Genomic DNA, 15,076 nt, shown 5'->3' with positions numbered 1-15,076 from the left:
TTAGTTCCCGGTCTAAATCAAAAGTCTAGCAATTTAAACAATGTCTCCACTGAAATGTTATTTTACATTCAAAAATAATAATAAATAATAATAATTTTGAAGCAATGTTTAGACTATGAGCTGAAATGATACGTCCAAGGTGTTCGAAGACCTCACCTGCGATAAATTATAGGAAGGCAATGAAGCTGGTGATATTAGTTGGATTATCACTGACAATTCTGGGACTAGCTCCAATGAGTTTTTATGCAGTGTGACGTTCACATGAATCGGTTAATGAAAAAGCAAAGCACTGATGACACTGACAATTCAGGATGTTCGGTTTTGTTATAAAATACCAAACTTATGTTATAAAATAACAATCATATATCCTGTAGGCTACATTTCAGTTATTACCAATGTAAACACCATTTTTTGGATATAGAGCTCAAAAACTCATTCTCGCGCTTGGGCAGCATGCAGGTGCACGTGTGACTGCAGGTCAGCCATTTATTACAGAAATTTATCATTAAAAAAATGCAAGAGGTTATTTATTATAGAAATTGAGAAGGTGTCCTGTTGTGGAAAATACCCTTTAGGGTTGCTCATTCAGTAAATATTTAATATAGCTTATTGGATCTGAGCAGAACACAAGGGTTAACTTTGCTCCATAACTAACCTTTGCATATTGTCTATGTGCGTGCTTTACAGTATGGCTACACTGTACAAAATGATGATTTTTCTACACATTAGGAAAATTGACAAAAATAACAACACAGTGGAAGCTACTTTACTTGAATCCAACCATTTGGGCAATATGTTCCGTACGTGTCAAAAGTATAGCGATTAAAATCGCACAGCTGCATGCATGATTGATCATGGGGATGGTCCAGTCCAGAAACGTGCCTGGCTTGGCATTACCTGGATGCGCATTATTTCATGCCCAATATGTATGCCTACTGAGGCTCAGCCTATGACTCCCGAACACTGCAGGTCTTTAGAGCACTATATTAATACATCAATTGTTTTTGTTAAATATGTGGTATAAATTCACTGTCTTAAGATATACACCCATCGAGCACTTTATTAGGAACAACTGTACACCTACTAATTCATGCAATTATCTAATTAGCCAATCGTGTGGCAGTAGTGCAGTGCATAAAATCATGCAGATACGGGCCAACAGCTATAATGTTCACATCAACCATCAGAACTGGGGGGGAAATATGATCTCAGTGATTTCAGACATTTCCACTAACAGAAAACGTCATGGTACATGTTAAAGCAGAATGATATTAAAAATATCATTAAGTCCAAGTTGAAACTACTTTTAGGCATGCTTGTATTTGTGTTATTGAGGTTTTGATTAAACCAAGTCAGTTAAAGTGACCAGTCAAATAAGCTAATAACTAAGAGGTCAATAATAAATACAATAACTTGGTCATTGTGATCATGGTGGCTCGTGATTTCCATCATGGTAACAAAATAAAGAAATCACAGACAATCACAAATGGTTTATGGACAGCTGGTGGTCCTCGGAATGTTCTGTCCTGTAGATGCCCCACTCTGTTCCCAGAAGGTTGCCAGTAGACTAAGTAATGCAAGCATTTTTTTTTCTAAAAAATAAATAAGGACTTTAGACTCCTTATGAAGTGAAGTGAATGATATCTCAGTACCTCCACCCATGAAACAGAAATAGAAGATATAAAACAAAAGAACAAACAGAACATAAGAGTATAGAACAGAAAAGAACAGATCAGAGTAGAAGATAAGAGTATAGAACAGAAAAGAACAGACCAGAAAATAAGAGTATAGAACAGAAAAGAACAGATCAGCATAGAGAACAGAAAAGAACAGATCAGAATAGAAGATAAGAGTATAGAACAGAAAAGAACAGATCACAATAGAAGATGAGTATAGAACAGTAAAGAACAGATCAGAATAGAAGATAAGAATATAGAACAGAAAAGAACAGATCAGAATAGAAGATAAGAGTATAGAACAGAAAAGAACAGATCAGAATAGAAGATATTAGTATAGAACAGAAAAGAACAGATTAGAAGATAAGAGTATAGAACAGAACAGAAGATAACAGAACAGAAGATAAGAGTATAGAACAGAACAGAAGATAAGAGTGTAGAACAGATGGGATGATGAGTATAGAACAGAACAGAAGATAAGAGTATAGAACAGAACAGAAGATAATAGAACAGAAGATAAGAGTATAGAACAGAACGGAAGATGAGTATAGAACAGAACAGAAGATAAGAGTATAGAACAGAACAGAAGATAATAGAACAGAAGATAAGAGTATAGAACAGAACAGAAGATGAGTATAGAACAGAACAGAAGATAAGAGCATAGAACAGAACAGAAGATAAGAGTATAGAACAGAACAGAAGAAAAGAGTATAGAACAGAACGGAAGATAACAGAACAGAAGATAAGAGTATAGAACAGTAAAGAACAGATCAGAATAGAAGATAAGAGTATAGAACAGAAAGAAACAGATCAGAATAGAAGAAAAAGAACAGAACGGAAGATGAGTATAGAACAGAACAGAAGATAAGAGTATAGAACAGTAAAGAACAGATCAGAGTAGAAGAAAAGAGTATAGAACAGAAAAGAACAGATCAGAATAGAAGATAAGAGTATAGAACAGAACAGAAGATAAGAGTATAGAACAGAACAGAAGATAACAGAACAGAAGATAAGAGTATAGAACAGAACAGAAGATAAGAGTATAGAACAGAACAGAAGGGAATAGAAGAGAAAATAACAGAAGTTCTGTTATTTTCATTACAGGAACAAAAACCTCGTAATGAACAGAATGCGCTCTACTCTCTTTTGTTCTGTTCTGTTCTGTTCTGTTACAGAAGACAATAGCGCACATTCTGCTCATTACGCGGTTTTTTGCTCCTGTTGTGTTGTATAGACTGTATACGGTTCAAATCCAGCTGCTGTGAGCGCGCGCCCTATAGGTGGTTTCGTGACCAGGCAGGGGCATCCTGCGCATGCGCACACGCCAAGCGTTGTCAGGGAGAAAGCGGCGAGCACAGCGAGACATCAACAGCGACAAATGCTAGACAGGGCCGGGCTATCAGCTGACACGGATAGACAGAGAAGCACACAATGAAACCTTTTAAATAATTGCCCATTTGTTGCCACTTCTATCGTGGTCTTTTTACGTGTTTCGTTTAATTAATGACACATAAAATACGGAGAATCTTCACTTCCCTATTCTCAGAAGGTAAGAGGTACAATTTACCTTCATGGTGCTGAAATAGATTGGTGCTGAATTGGTTTTTATCTAGCTCATTGTCACTGAGGAGCCCTTCGCATGTTGAGATTTGGGCGTTTGCGGTGCTGCACATTAGGAATCAATCAACAGGGCAAGCCAAAGAGATGCAGAGATTAAAGGATGACCGAATTGACTAAAAAATGTTTACTAGACACAGTTGATGTTGTATATTTGGATTTTCTCTCCTTTGTGATAAAACTGAATTATTATTTATTGCACTAAAAAACTGTGGATCAAACATGTGAAATGCATCTCTTTCATCAAACACATAAACAAAGGCATTTACAATGGGAAATGAGGTTGTAACTTATTGTGCGATTTTACTGAGGATACTGTTATTGTTCTTTTCTTTTTATGTCCTTTGTCTATGTGTTTGTTCTATTCGTGTCTATGTGGATCTTATTTATTTATTTGTTTGTTTGTTTGTTTATTTATGTTTTGGTTCTCTTCATCTATTGGAAATATGGAATGGAAATAACATAAATGAGTGGAAAGCGCCCACACCTTTTTTTTCTTCTTCTTCTTTTTTCTTTCTTTCTTTTTTTTCTTTTTCTGTTTTTCAGGTTATTTTGGGATGGTTTGGGATTACTCAGCTGTTCTGGCTGAATAAGCATCATCTCCATGCTGGTTGTAATGCTTGACCTCATCACAGAGTCTGAACCAGATCTCAACATACTGTGCTTGGCAAACTCCTCATCACTGGAATGGAAAAGAAAGGCAACAAAAGGTCACTGGAGCTAAATCTATGATCAACATGGTAAAGATCCTCTCGCAAAATCTTTAACATATAAAGCCTGAGATACATAATGCTATTAATATTACTTTTTGCTCAGTTGACTGTTTGAAATGTGTAAACAATTGTATAACGTGGAAAATAAATTGGAGAAATTCAACATGACACGTCTTAGAAAATCTTAGATTATGTGTGCGATATGTTAAGCTGTCCTACTGTCACACTCACCTAGATGAGTAGATTACTTAAGCTGGTTGATACAAGTATCTGCTGAAGAAGGGACGGGGATAGGGGAGTGAAGGTGGTGAGAACAAGTAAATCACTGAGATTTAAGGAGACAGAGAAGGACACAGCTGACCTGGTTAACCTGTCTGCCTCTCAGAGTGTCAGTGGGCAGTGCTGGAGTGATGAGGAATCAGATGGGGACATTGACTGTGAAAACATCATCTATGGAGCACAGGTATCTATATAAAATGTACAATAGGCTGAATCGTTGTTTGTGTAATACAGTTTAGTCAGTTCAACATAAATTTTGGTTTCTATGGACCTGAGTGTGGCTGACTACACTGATCAGCCATAACATTAAAACCACTGACAGTTGAAGTGAATAACATTGATTATCTCATTACAATAACACCTTTCAAGAGGTGGGATATATGAGGGAGAAAGTGAGCAGTCAATTGTTGTAAGCAGGAAAAATGGGCAAACATAAGGAACTGAGCGACTTTGACAAGGGCCAAATTGTGATGGCTAGAAGTCTGGGTCAGAGAATTGCCAAAACGGCTCCAAAATGGTCTTGTGGGCTGTTAACAATATGCAGTTGTTAATACCTATCAAAAGTGGTCCAAGGAATAACAACCAGTGAACCAGCAAAAGGGTCATGGGCGCCCAAGGCTCATTGATGTGCATGGGGAGCGAAGGCTATCCTGTCCGGTCAAATCTCAGAGAAGAGCTACTGTAGCACAGATTAAAACACTGGGTCCCAGCGTTCATGTGGATGTTACTTTGACACATACCATGTACCTAAATATTGTTGCAGAGCAAGTACACCGCTTCATAGCAACAGTATTCAATAATGGCAGTAGCCTCTTTCAGCAGGATCATGTGCCTTGCCACACCACAAAAATAGTTCATGAATGGCTTGAGAAACATGACAAAGACTTCAAGGTGTTGACTTGGCCTCCAAATTCCCTATATCTCAATCTGATCAAGAATCTGTGGGATGTGATGGACAAACAAGTCAGATCCATGGAGGCCCCACCTCTTTCGTAGCTTAAAGGACCTAAAGGATCTGCTGCTAATGTCTTGGTGCCAGATACCACAGCACACCTTCAGAGGTCTTGTGGAGTCCATGCCTTGCTGGGTCAGAACTGTTATGATGGCACAAGGAGGACCGACACAATATTAGGCAGGTGGTTTTAATGTTATGGCTGATCGGTGTATATGCTGTTTGGATTAATGCAGGTGGAAGTGGACTTGTTACATGACCCTTCATTAAAAACAAACCCACAGAATTCCACAAAAGCAAACAGCAGATAAATATAGGATACAGACTAGACACAGTCCTTGAATGAACAGAAACCCAGATGACAGTGTAATGTAACATAGAAGACAATACTGTTTGAACTGTTTACTGTACATCGCTCAGGTAGCTATTTCTAAGGGAAGAAAGAAGAAATGCCAATTTCTTCTACTATACAGAACAAATAAATGTTTCCTACAGGGTAATTATGCTGCTGATCTCTATTGCCACCCGCAATTGGACACAGATGTTGGAGCTGTGAAGGATATCTACTCTGACAATGCTGTTGGTGTAAGGTACTTAAAATAAGGTTAATATATATTTGTTAATTAATATAAGGCTAATATCATCAGAGCTTTAGCTAAAATGTACCTTTTTCTTTTCAGGGAGTATGAGGCAATTGATGATGTGGACATCGACTTGCACATAAACATCAGCTTTTTAGATGCAAGTTAACCTGACTGTATCTAAGATTCCACTTTGCAACCTTGGCCCTGTGATATTTCTGTCAATGTTCATTGTTTTCTCCTATTTATCACATTTTGTACAACGTAACATTTATACTATGGATCAAACCAGTATGCGTGAAGCTGTATGGTGTACTGAAAAGTAGAAATTGCACATATTAGCAGGTCAAGTGCAAATGGTCTGCACAGAGCCTTCACAGATGTCCTGATTGATTTATGTCATATACCGCTTCAAGCAGAATTTAAAAAAATTCACTGCAGTGAAAAAAATAATACCATGAAAACTTGATTTTGGTGGAGCATTTGAATTATTGTTTGTTTATCTTAGTCATTGTTGCTCATTTTTATGAAGATGCCAGTAATTCTGGAGAACATTGTATATCTGTGTATTATCCAACAGGAGGAGGTGGCCTCTGCATGGAAAGTCAACAGAACAGAACCTATTGTTCTCCGCCTTCGATTTTCTTTGTCTCAATACCTGGATGGTCCAGGTAGGAATGACAACTATATGTAGGTTGTCTATACACTGTGTATAGGTAACTGACTTTTTTTTTTACATTTCACATACTTATTACATGTGCAATATTCTGTGTTCACCTGAAAAGTTAATTCCTTTTAGAGCCGACAGTGGAAGTGTTCCAGCCTTCCTGTAAAGATAGCTTCAGTGTTGGTGTACAACTCAAGAGGTGAGCAGCTCTCTTTTAAATTTCTGACATTATTATTATTATTATTATTATTATTATTATTATTATTAGTTAGCTGAAGGGTGCACGGTGGCTTAGTGGTTAGCCTCACACCTCCAGGGTCGGGGGTTCGATTCCCACCGTGGTCCTTTGTGTGCAGAGTTTGCATGTTCTCCCCGTGCTGTGGGGGTTTCCGTACTCTGGTTTCCTCCCCCAGTCCAAAGACATGCATGGTAGGCTGATTGGCATGTCCAGTGTTTCCCTAGCGTATGAATGAGTGTGTGAATGTGTATGTGATTGTGCCCTGCGATGGATTGGCACCCTGTCCAGGGTGTACCTTGTGCCCCATGCTCCCTGGGATAGGCTCCAGGTTCCCGTGACCCTGAAGGAAGGACAAGCGGTATAGAAGATGGATGGATGGATAGTTAGCTGATTATAGTAATAGTATAGTGTATATAGTAGTAATCATTGATGATTACTCAACTGCATTTCTTACTTTCCTTCCCAGAATTCTAAGCACATTCATATCAAATCAGTGGAAACACCTCAGTAATGAATTTTTGAGAACTCAGCAGAAGAAGAGACATAGCTGGTTCAAAGCTGGAGGAACGATTAAGAAATTCCGGGCTGGCCTCAGCATCTTCACACCAATAGCCAAGTACCTACAGATAAGCATATTTACCCTCATTTGGACTCACGCTGATAAAACCCACCTCAATCTAAAATATTTTGACAAAATTAAAATGACATTTTATGAGTTAGCATTCCATTTATAGATGTTTTTTTTTTTTAATATTTGGGCAAACCCTGACCAGTAACAGAAGTCACAAGTTATAGAAATGTATAAATCATTAGCACTCTATACCTGCAACATCAGGACAATATAAATTCTTTTAATGGCTGCTTCTGTCCATTTTTCCAGGTGTCCTAACGTACCTCTGATCCAGGGCCCTGGAGAGAAGGGGAGGACATCAGGACCCGAGCCGAGAGTGAGCCGCCTTATGAGCCGCTCAGCTTCCTGTACCATGAAGATGCCAAAAGGAGACCTGCTCACATACGCACCCAATGGACAGGTGAGATACCCAAACCCACATTCTTTCACTCCTAATTTAGGAGGAGAAAAACTACTTGGTTTTATTATTCATAACATTACATTCATTACATTGTCATATTTTTTCATTACTGTATAGTGGCATTATATGTGTCAGTGACTTTTGCGTAACAAATTCATGCTCTACGCTTCGATGGAGTACAAATTGAATGCAGTGACTTATTCAGTGTAAGTTGAATGGCATATGGCCATGGTTCTCAAAGTAGGGTCTGGGAGCCCCCAGGGGTCCATAACGCAGAATCAGAGGCTCTGGGATTCTCATTTTGTAACCACCAGTATTATTATGCCTATAAACAATGTCAACTGGAATCTAATGACTAATCTAATTTTCATTTAAATGGAAAATTCAGAAATAAAAAAAATCTCTGGTTCTAATAAATAGCAAAAAGAGTATTGTACACATTTAAATAATGCACCTATTTTTTAACAATTTGTTTGCAAAATAAATCTGTACTGAGGGACTCCATGAATGTAGAGTTATACAGTTAAAGGGGCCTCTGACTGTAAAGACTTTGAGAGCGACTGGTCTATGGTATATGGTCACCTAGAAATAAAAGAAACTTTTTGGGTGTTTCTGTAGAATGTGGCAGTCCCTGGCTCCAGATCCACAGTTCAGATCACCACCAAGCAGCTTATTGAGCTGTTCTTCTCTTCACAAGCTCTCCTACACTGCAAGAGTATTCCTACTCTGGAATACGGTTTTCTTGTACAGGTAAAAAAAATAATAATAATAATAATAATTCCTTTATAGGGTTGTATTTTATTATATTGATGCCTGTATTTGTATCTATATACATGAAATTTGTCTATTTTTCTAGATTATGAAGTACTCAGAACAGAGAATTCCCACCCTGAATGAGTACTGTGTGGTATGTGATGAGCAGCATGTCTTTCAGAATGGCTCCATGCTCAAGGTATAAACAAGTAACTACAAATAATTATAGATTTCCTATATTTTGTACACATTATATTGTTTATATTTGAACTACTTGCGGTCTCTGACTAAATTTGTCATTGGAGATAAATTTATGTATGAAATCTACATGTCTTTCCAGCCAGCAGTGTGTACAAGAGAGCTGTGTGTGTTCTCCTACTACACACTGGGAGTTATGTCAGGGGCTGTTGAAGATGTGGCAACAGGAGCCGAGGTAATGCATATATATCACACACAAATATATTGAGAAAGCCTAAAGAGTTCTTGAGTTTGTCCTGCCTTGCTGAAACTCCATCAGCCTGATCAAAGTGGCTGTTTGATCACTTTCATGCAGGTGGTTGACTTGCTGGTAGCAATGTGCAGAGCTGCCCTGGAGTCATCTCGTAAAAGCATTATATTTGATCCCTATCCATCAGTGGTGGACCCTTTCGATCCCAAGGCTTTGGCCTTTAACCCTAAGGTACAGGAATTTATCTATCATAATAACATCCTGACAGTCGTCATGACCATTATATTACACTATGTGAAATAACAAATTGATTACACTTACATTCTTTTCATGTCACCCTATAATAGTTTGTTTTTGCTGTCCTTTTTTTGACAGAAACGAAGCTACGACAGGCTGCAAAAAGCACTGGACAGCATCATGTCAATACGAGAAATAACACAAGTATGGAAAGAGCTGTGCTATCAATATGAAAAATTTACCTTTGATCTCAAAGAAACCTTATATTTGACTTATGACTATGGTACCGGATATTCATATTTGACTTATGAATATGGTACCTGGTCTGAAAAAAATGACCAACATTGTCACATTCCTATAGGGCTCATATGTAGAGATAAAGAAACAGATGGACAAATTGGATCCACTTGCACATCCTCTGTTACAGTGGTAAGAATAAGACATGGTTTAATTTGCCAGGCTTGTTACACATACAAGGAAATACAGATAACAGACACTGGAATATTTACAAATGTGCAAGAAGCACAAAATAAATAAAAGAGTAAACTGACTTAAAAGAAATAGTTTATTTTTTAGATCAATTAATATATGCTAAAAATGCATTATAAAATAAAGGTGTAAATAATCTTGTAAATGTCAAAATTTTTACAGACATACAGTATGTAAAAGTGAAATTGGCTTTGTGCAGTGATAACAGGTAAACTGTTGTACAGATGTTGTAATGGTGCAAAACAAAGTTCTGTGCTATAATGATATATATTCATCTGTTGCAGGATTATATCCAGCAATCGATCTCATATTGTCAAGCTGCCTTTAAGCAGGGTAAGTGCCCTTCTTAGAAACGAACAAAACGCTGCTATTATATGAACAAAAGACACACATGAGTTGATTCCATTTTATCTAATTTCTTTATTTTCTGTTTCTGCTGACAGCAACTCAAGTTCATGCACACTACCCACCAGTTTCTGTTGCTCAGTAGCCCTCCAGCCAAAGAGGCTCGATTCCGCACAGCTAGGAAACTATATGGCAGCACTTTTGCCTTTCAGTGGGTGCATTAATATGATATCTAAATCTTCACTGTCGTGGTCACAGCGAAGATTGATAATCTGGCATCTTTATTTGATCTACAGTCAGCTCCAGAATTATTGGAACTATTGCGAAAGATGGGGGGAACGGTTTTCTAAAAAATAAAAAATATTTGTGGTTATGCTTAATTTGCATAATCTGTATTAGAAGAAGGGGGCATGGTGGCTTAGTGGTTAGTACGTTTGCCTCACACCTCCAGGGTTGATGGTGCAATTCCCGCCGCAGCTCTGTGTGTGCGGAGTTTGCATGTTCTCCCTGTGCTTCAGGGGTTTCCTCCGGGTACTCCGGTTTCCTCCCCCAGTCCAAAGACATGCATTGTAGGCTGATTGGCATGTCCAAAATTGTCCATAGTGTGTGATCGTGCCCTGCAATGGATTGGCACCCTGTCCAGGGTGTACCCCACCTTGTGCCTCATGCCTCCTGAGATAAGCTCCAGGCTCCCCGTGACCCAGTAAAGATAAGCGGTATAGAAAATGGATGGATGGTATTAGAAGAAGAAACTATAATCATGTAAAACACTGGACAATTCCACAAAGCCATTTCCCTAAAAATATTAAAGAAGTACATTCTTTAATTGAAGTCAATTTATTCTAAGTTTCTTTCTAAGAAAATTAAATACATTTAAAAAACAGACTAACAAAATGTACAAAATATACATCTGATTAATAAATGTACCTGAAGAATGTTCCCCATACATATTTGTTAAGTTCAGCTAAATGTTTATAAACGCTTGTCATCCTTGACTTCCTGTGTCACTGGGTAATGTTAGATGTGACAGAGACCAAATTCCTTTCATGCCTGTCATTCATCACCATGGAGAAGATTAGAGAATAAATGGTTGGTTGAAAGGATGGTTAGAGTGGCAAACATTTCCCCAAGGATCACAGGAGATAGTTTTGGGATAGCATTTTGGGATCCTATTAGTCACTAATTAGTAGCAAATTAGTCATTTTTGACATGTTGAAAAGTATTGTTACTTCTAACCATAACTGGAGGCACCTGTAGTTCGCAAGACGCTTTGACTGGAACCTGGTTCTATTGTCAGATGAGATCAAAGTAAAGCTTTTTGGCAACAAACACTCAAGGTGGGTTTGGCATAAGAAGAAAGACTGTTTTACAGAAAAGAAGCTACTCCCCACTCTTAAGTATAGTGGAGGATCTGTGTTTTTCCTTCAAACCCCCTGGAAACCTTTTTAGGACGCATGGCATCATGGACTCCATGGACTGTATAAAGACTCCATGACTCCATGAACTATATACATGTGTATCATGACTACATGAATTGTATAAAAGGGCTCCTTAGTGGTACAACAGTAAACCGTTTGACCTATCGTCTAGACTTAGGAGGTCAAATCCCAATGATGCCACAGCCATTCATGGCTGGGAGTGCAAGAGAACAAAATTGTTGTGCTCTCAGGGACGTAGTCTTTTCAGTTTTTAATTTTCAGACTATTTTCAGGTTTTTTATTTTTTAATTTTCTTAAAATAAATTAACTTCAATTAAAGGTTAGATTTCTCTAATATATCCAGTGTGAGATTGAGCTAATTAACCACAAAGATATTTTTTTCCTAACCTTTTTTCCCACCTTACCAAAGGGGAGCAATAATTCAGGAGATGACTGTACATTCAATATAATACAACAATAATTCAATATAATGCATGTTTATCTCTACCTATGTGTATTAGTGGTTCCCATATAGAAAACTGGCACTCTATTCTACGAAATGGTCTAGTTAACGCCTCCTACACAAAGCTGCAGGTATAGTATGTCCTACCTTAGCAAACAAACTGATAGAGAACTGTTGGAGTATTAAACTATCACCTGATGACTTCTTAGGATACCCTGTTCTACAAACTGTGTTGTTCATATGCATCCATATGTTTTCTCTATTACAAGCTGCATGGGGCAGCATATGGGAAGGGCATCTACCTCAGTCCCATTTCCAGCATCTCTTTTGGATACTCGGGTAGGACAGGCTTTGTAATGTATTGTAGGGTTGGGTCAGACTAAACAGTGCACTTTGAGGAATAGTTTAACTAAAATGCTTTTTCCTAGGTATGGGTAAAGGACAGCACCACATGCCCACAAAGGAGGAGCTAGTACATCATTATAACAGAGTCAACACCATCTCACAGGTGTGTGTGTGTGTGTTCATTTGGACAGCTGAGAGTTTTACAGGTTTTTCTTGGACTTATGGGGTTCTTTTTTCTATTTGAATTATATATGGAAAGCAGTGGTCACCAATCCTCTTCCTTGAGAGCTACCTTCCTGCAGGTTTAATCTCCAACCAAAATGTAACACCCCTGGTTTAGTTGATCAAGAACTTCAATGATTAGGTGGTCGGGTGGGCATGATTGTGGTTGGAGCTAAAGTTTTCATGAAGGAAGATCTTTACACTTGATGAAGCCAGCTTTACACTTCATGATTTATTTGGCCCGATTTTGCATTCGCAGACAAAAATTGCACATCATAAAAGAATTCTTGGGATTCTAGGGCCACATAGGATTACAGAAATCTCATGGGACAGCTACAGATATGGTAGTGGCAATGGCGAAACGTAAATGAAACATGCTAATGGACAGAAAAAATATCTTTGTCTGAAGCCCTTAATTTTCTGCATGAGCCTGTATCCCTCTGATTAATGGCATATGCAGAACATAGTAATTTCCTTTAATCACAAGTCTATTGTTAGAGGATCTTCATCACATAATTTGTTATGGACAACACATAAATTCACAGTCTGTTCTAGAATTAAACCTAGATTTTGCGATAATCTCGGTGTGCGAGTTCTAATCTTAAAAGGCCGTTTTAATCACACTTAAAAGTTTAATTCAGACAAGTCAGTAGGTTAAACTGTACATCTGTCTTGAATGAGTGACTGATATTGAGGATTGCGATATTCTACCGCATTTATATTCATGTTTTTTCCAGAGTCTCCCAGTTCAGTCGAGGTTTCTTCAGAGTCGGAATCTCAACTGTGTCGCTCTCTGTGAGGGTAAGATACATCCATAATGACCTTCCAATATCAAGCATTAAAATAAAAGCATTTTGAATTTCATCCATACTGTTTTTCTTGTCATATATACACAGTAATAACATCCAAAGATCTCCAGAAACATGGGAATATTTGGGTGTGCCCAGTACCTGACCATGTCTGCACACGCTTCTTTTTTGTGTGAGTTTTTAATCGAGCTACATTTTCCTGTTCTTCTTAAACAACTAACTCATTTTACCTGCTCACAAATGCTAACCATACCCATGTGTATGTTAAACAGGTATGAGGATGGTCAGGTGGGAGATGCCAACATTAACACACAGGAAGCCAGAATTCAGAGAGAGATCTTGCGGGTTATTGGGACTCAGTCGAGTTGAATGTCATGATTTGACTCTGAGAGACAGAATTAACCCTGCAATGGGTTATTGTCATCCCTCTGATCGCTGTTGCCAAATTACAAAGTGGTTGTGAAGAAGCAAACTTTTTAAATTTTTTACTAAGGTTGTTTTTAACCTATTTTTTACACACTCCACCTTTGTGTGTTCCTTTTTTTGTGTGTATGTGTGTTTTATCTTGACAGCATTCCTCTGATTGCATGCTTTGTTACAGTATGAATTCAGAGGGTTGTTTTTTATTCCTTCCATGTGTCCACTTAGGCGTTCTGTCGCCACATTCAAGCACTGTCAGTATTAATGCACAGGTTTATTTGTTGTTTATGATTCCGACCCTTTTCTAACACTGACATTGTTGTTCTTACATGAAAAAGGTGCTACATTAGATGTCAGCATAGAAGGGGTGCTAAAGCTTGTATTTCCAGAAGAGCCCCGATAAATATGCTACATAATGACCAATTAAAAAAAAAAAAAATACTGTAAGGTATTATTCTGTTAAGTACTCAGCTATGTTCACTTAACAACAGTTGTTTAATTTTACACTTTTAGAAATCAGTACAAGCCACTGATTTTTGATTAGGCTCAATCCTGAGCTGTTTTTGAGAGATGTGGTCTGTTCTTTTTAATGGTACTGAAGAAAACAGATATTATAAAGGTTACATAAACCTGCTGTACACTTAGTAATGTTTCTGAAGCTGAATACCTAGGCAATATCTGTAGCATCAAACACTTTACACTTAACCTAATCTGTGCTGTACAGCAAAGAGACACCTGCAGTGAGTTTTGTCTTAACATTGTAGATAAGCATACAATAAATGTATGATCATGTCGTTTTCCTCTGAGGTAAGAAAAAAAGGTTATGTTTTGTGGACACGGCCCACATTTGTACGGAAACTCTTTTTTTTCTTCTTTTTTTTTTAATAAAAGCATGATACTAAAAATTGCATACAATGGTCTGTCTGTGTTAAAAGGAGAGTGTTTCTGTGGATGTAGTACACATAGTGGGTGCTGTGAATAAATCCAAATTGGCTTTTCAGCATGCCTGGCATGGTTTAGGCTCAGTCTTGTTTCTCCTGAGGTAGAAAACATCATATATTACAGTGCACTCACTATTTATTTCATTCATCTTTAGTAACCATTTCATCCTGGTCAGGGTCATGGTAGATCTGGAGCCCATCCCTGTAACACTGGGCTCAAGGCAGGAGAAATCACCCTGGATTGGATGCCAGTCCATGTCAGTGCACACACCCACATTCATACCTTGGCCAATTTATTGTAGCCAATCTGCATACATGCATGTTTTTGACAGTGGGAAGAAACAATACGAACATGTGGCGAACACGTGACACTCCACACAAATGCTGACTTGAGCTCAGGATTGAACCAGAGAACCTGGAGCTGTAGGTGGC

The 15,076-nt window shown here is 38.0% G+C and overlaps 1 protein-coding gene across 3 annotated transcripts; it reads left to right on the top strand.

The window, feature by feature from the left end:
* The first annotated feature begins 2,907 nt into the window (after positions 1 to 2,907).
* parp6b (poly (ADP-ribose) polymerase family, member 6b) lies at positions 2,908 to 15,037 on the top strand. Of its 3 annotated transcripts, XM_053642224.1 has the most exons (23): positions 2,908 to 3,225; positions 3,840 to 4,033; positions 4,392 to 4,469; positions 5,733 to 5,827; positions 5,918 to 5,978; positions 6,399 to 6,489; positions 6,618 to 6,684; positions 7,190 to 7,339; positions 7,604 to 7,754; positions 8,373 to 8,504; positions 8,611 to 8,706; positions 8,848 to 8,940; positions 9,061 to 9,186; positions 9,331 to 9,396; positions 9,554 to 9,621; positions 9,966 to 10,014; positions 10,125 to 10,237; positions 11,966 to 12,038; positions 12,177 to 12,246; positions 12,336 to 12,415; positions 13,212 to 13,275; positions 13,371 to 13,455; positions 13,556 to 15,037. In XM_053642224.1, exons 2-23 carry the CDS (start codon positions 4,022 to 4,024, stop codon positions 13,650 to 13,652), a joined length of 1,917 nt encoding a protein of 638 aa, XP_053498199.1. In that variant the 5' UTR covers positions 2,908 to 3,225; positions 3,840 to 4,021; the 3' UTR covers positions 13,653 to 15,037. The 3 variants fall into 3 exon arrangements, with proteins under 3 accessions (XP_053498199.1, XP_053498198.1, XP_053498200.1); XM_053642223.1 differs by lacking the exon at positions 2,908 to 3,225 and having other exon boundaries at positions 3,266 to 4,033; XM_053642225.1 differs by lacking the exons at positions 2,908 to 3,225; positions 7,190 to 7,339 and having other exon boundaries at positions 3,266 to 4,033.
* Positions 15,038 to 15,076: the final 39 nt, after the last annotated feature.

This window comes from Ictalurus furcatus, chromosome 14, assembly GCF_023375685.1.
Source record: "Ictalurus furcatus strain D&B chromosome 14, Billie_1.0, whole genome shotgun sequence".
NCBI lineage: Eukaryota > Metazoa > Chordata > Actinopteri > Siluriformes > Ictaluridae > Ictalurus > Ictalurus furcatus.
Note: the sequence above shows the minus strand (reverse complement) of the source record. Positions and strands in the feature narration are given on the sequence as shown.

Bases quoted from the DNA above. Each gene is read 5' to 3' on its own strand.
- parp6b (XM_053642224.1), top strand. The intron at 8,505-8,610 runs GTAAAAAAAATA...CTATTTTTCTAG, and splicing joins AATACGGTTTTCTTGTACAG to ATTATGAAGTACTCAGAACA. The intron at 9,622-9,965 runs GTAAGAATAAGA...CATCTGTTGCAG, and splicing joins GCACATCCTCTGTTACAGTG to GATTATATCCAGCAATCGAT.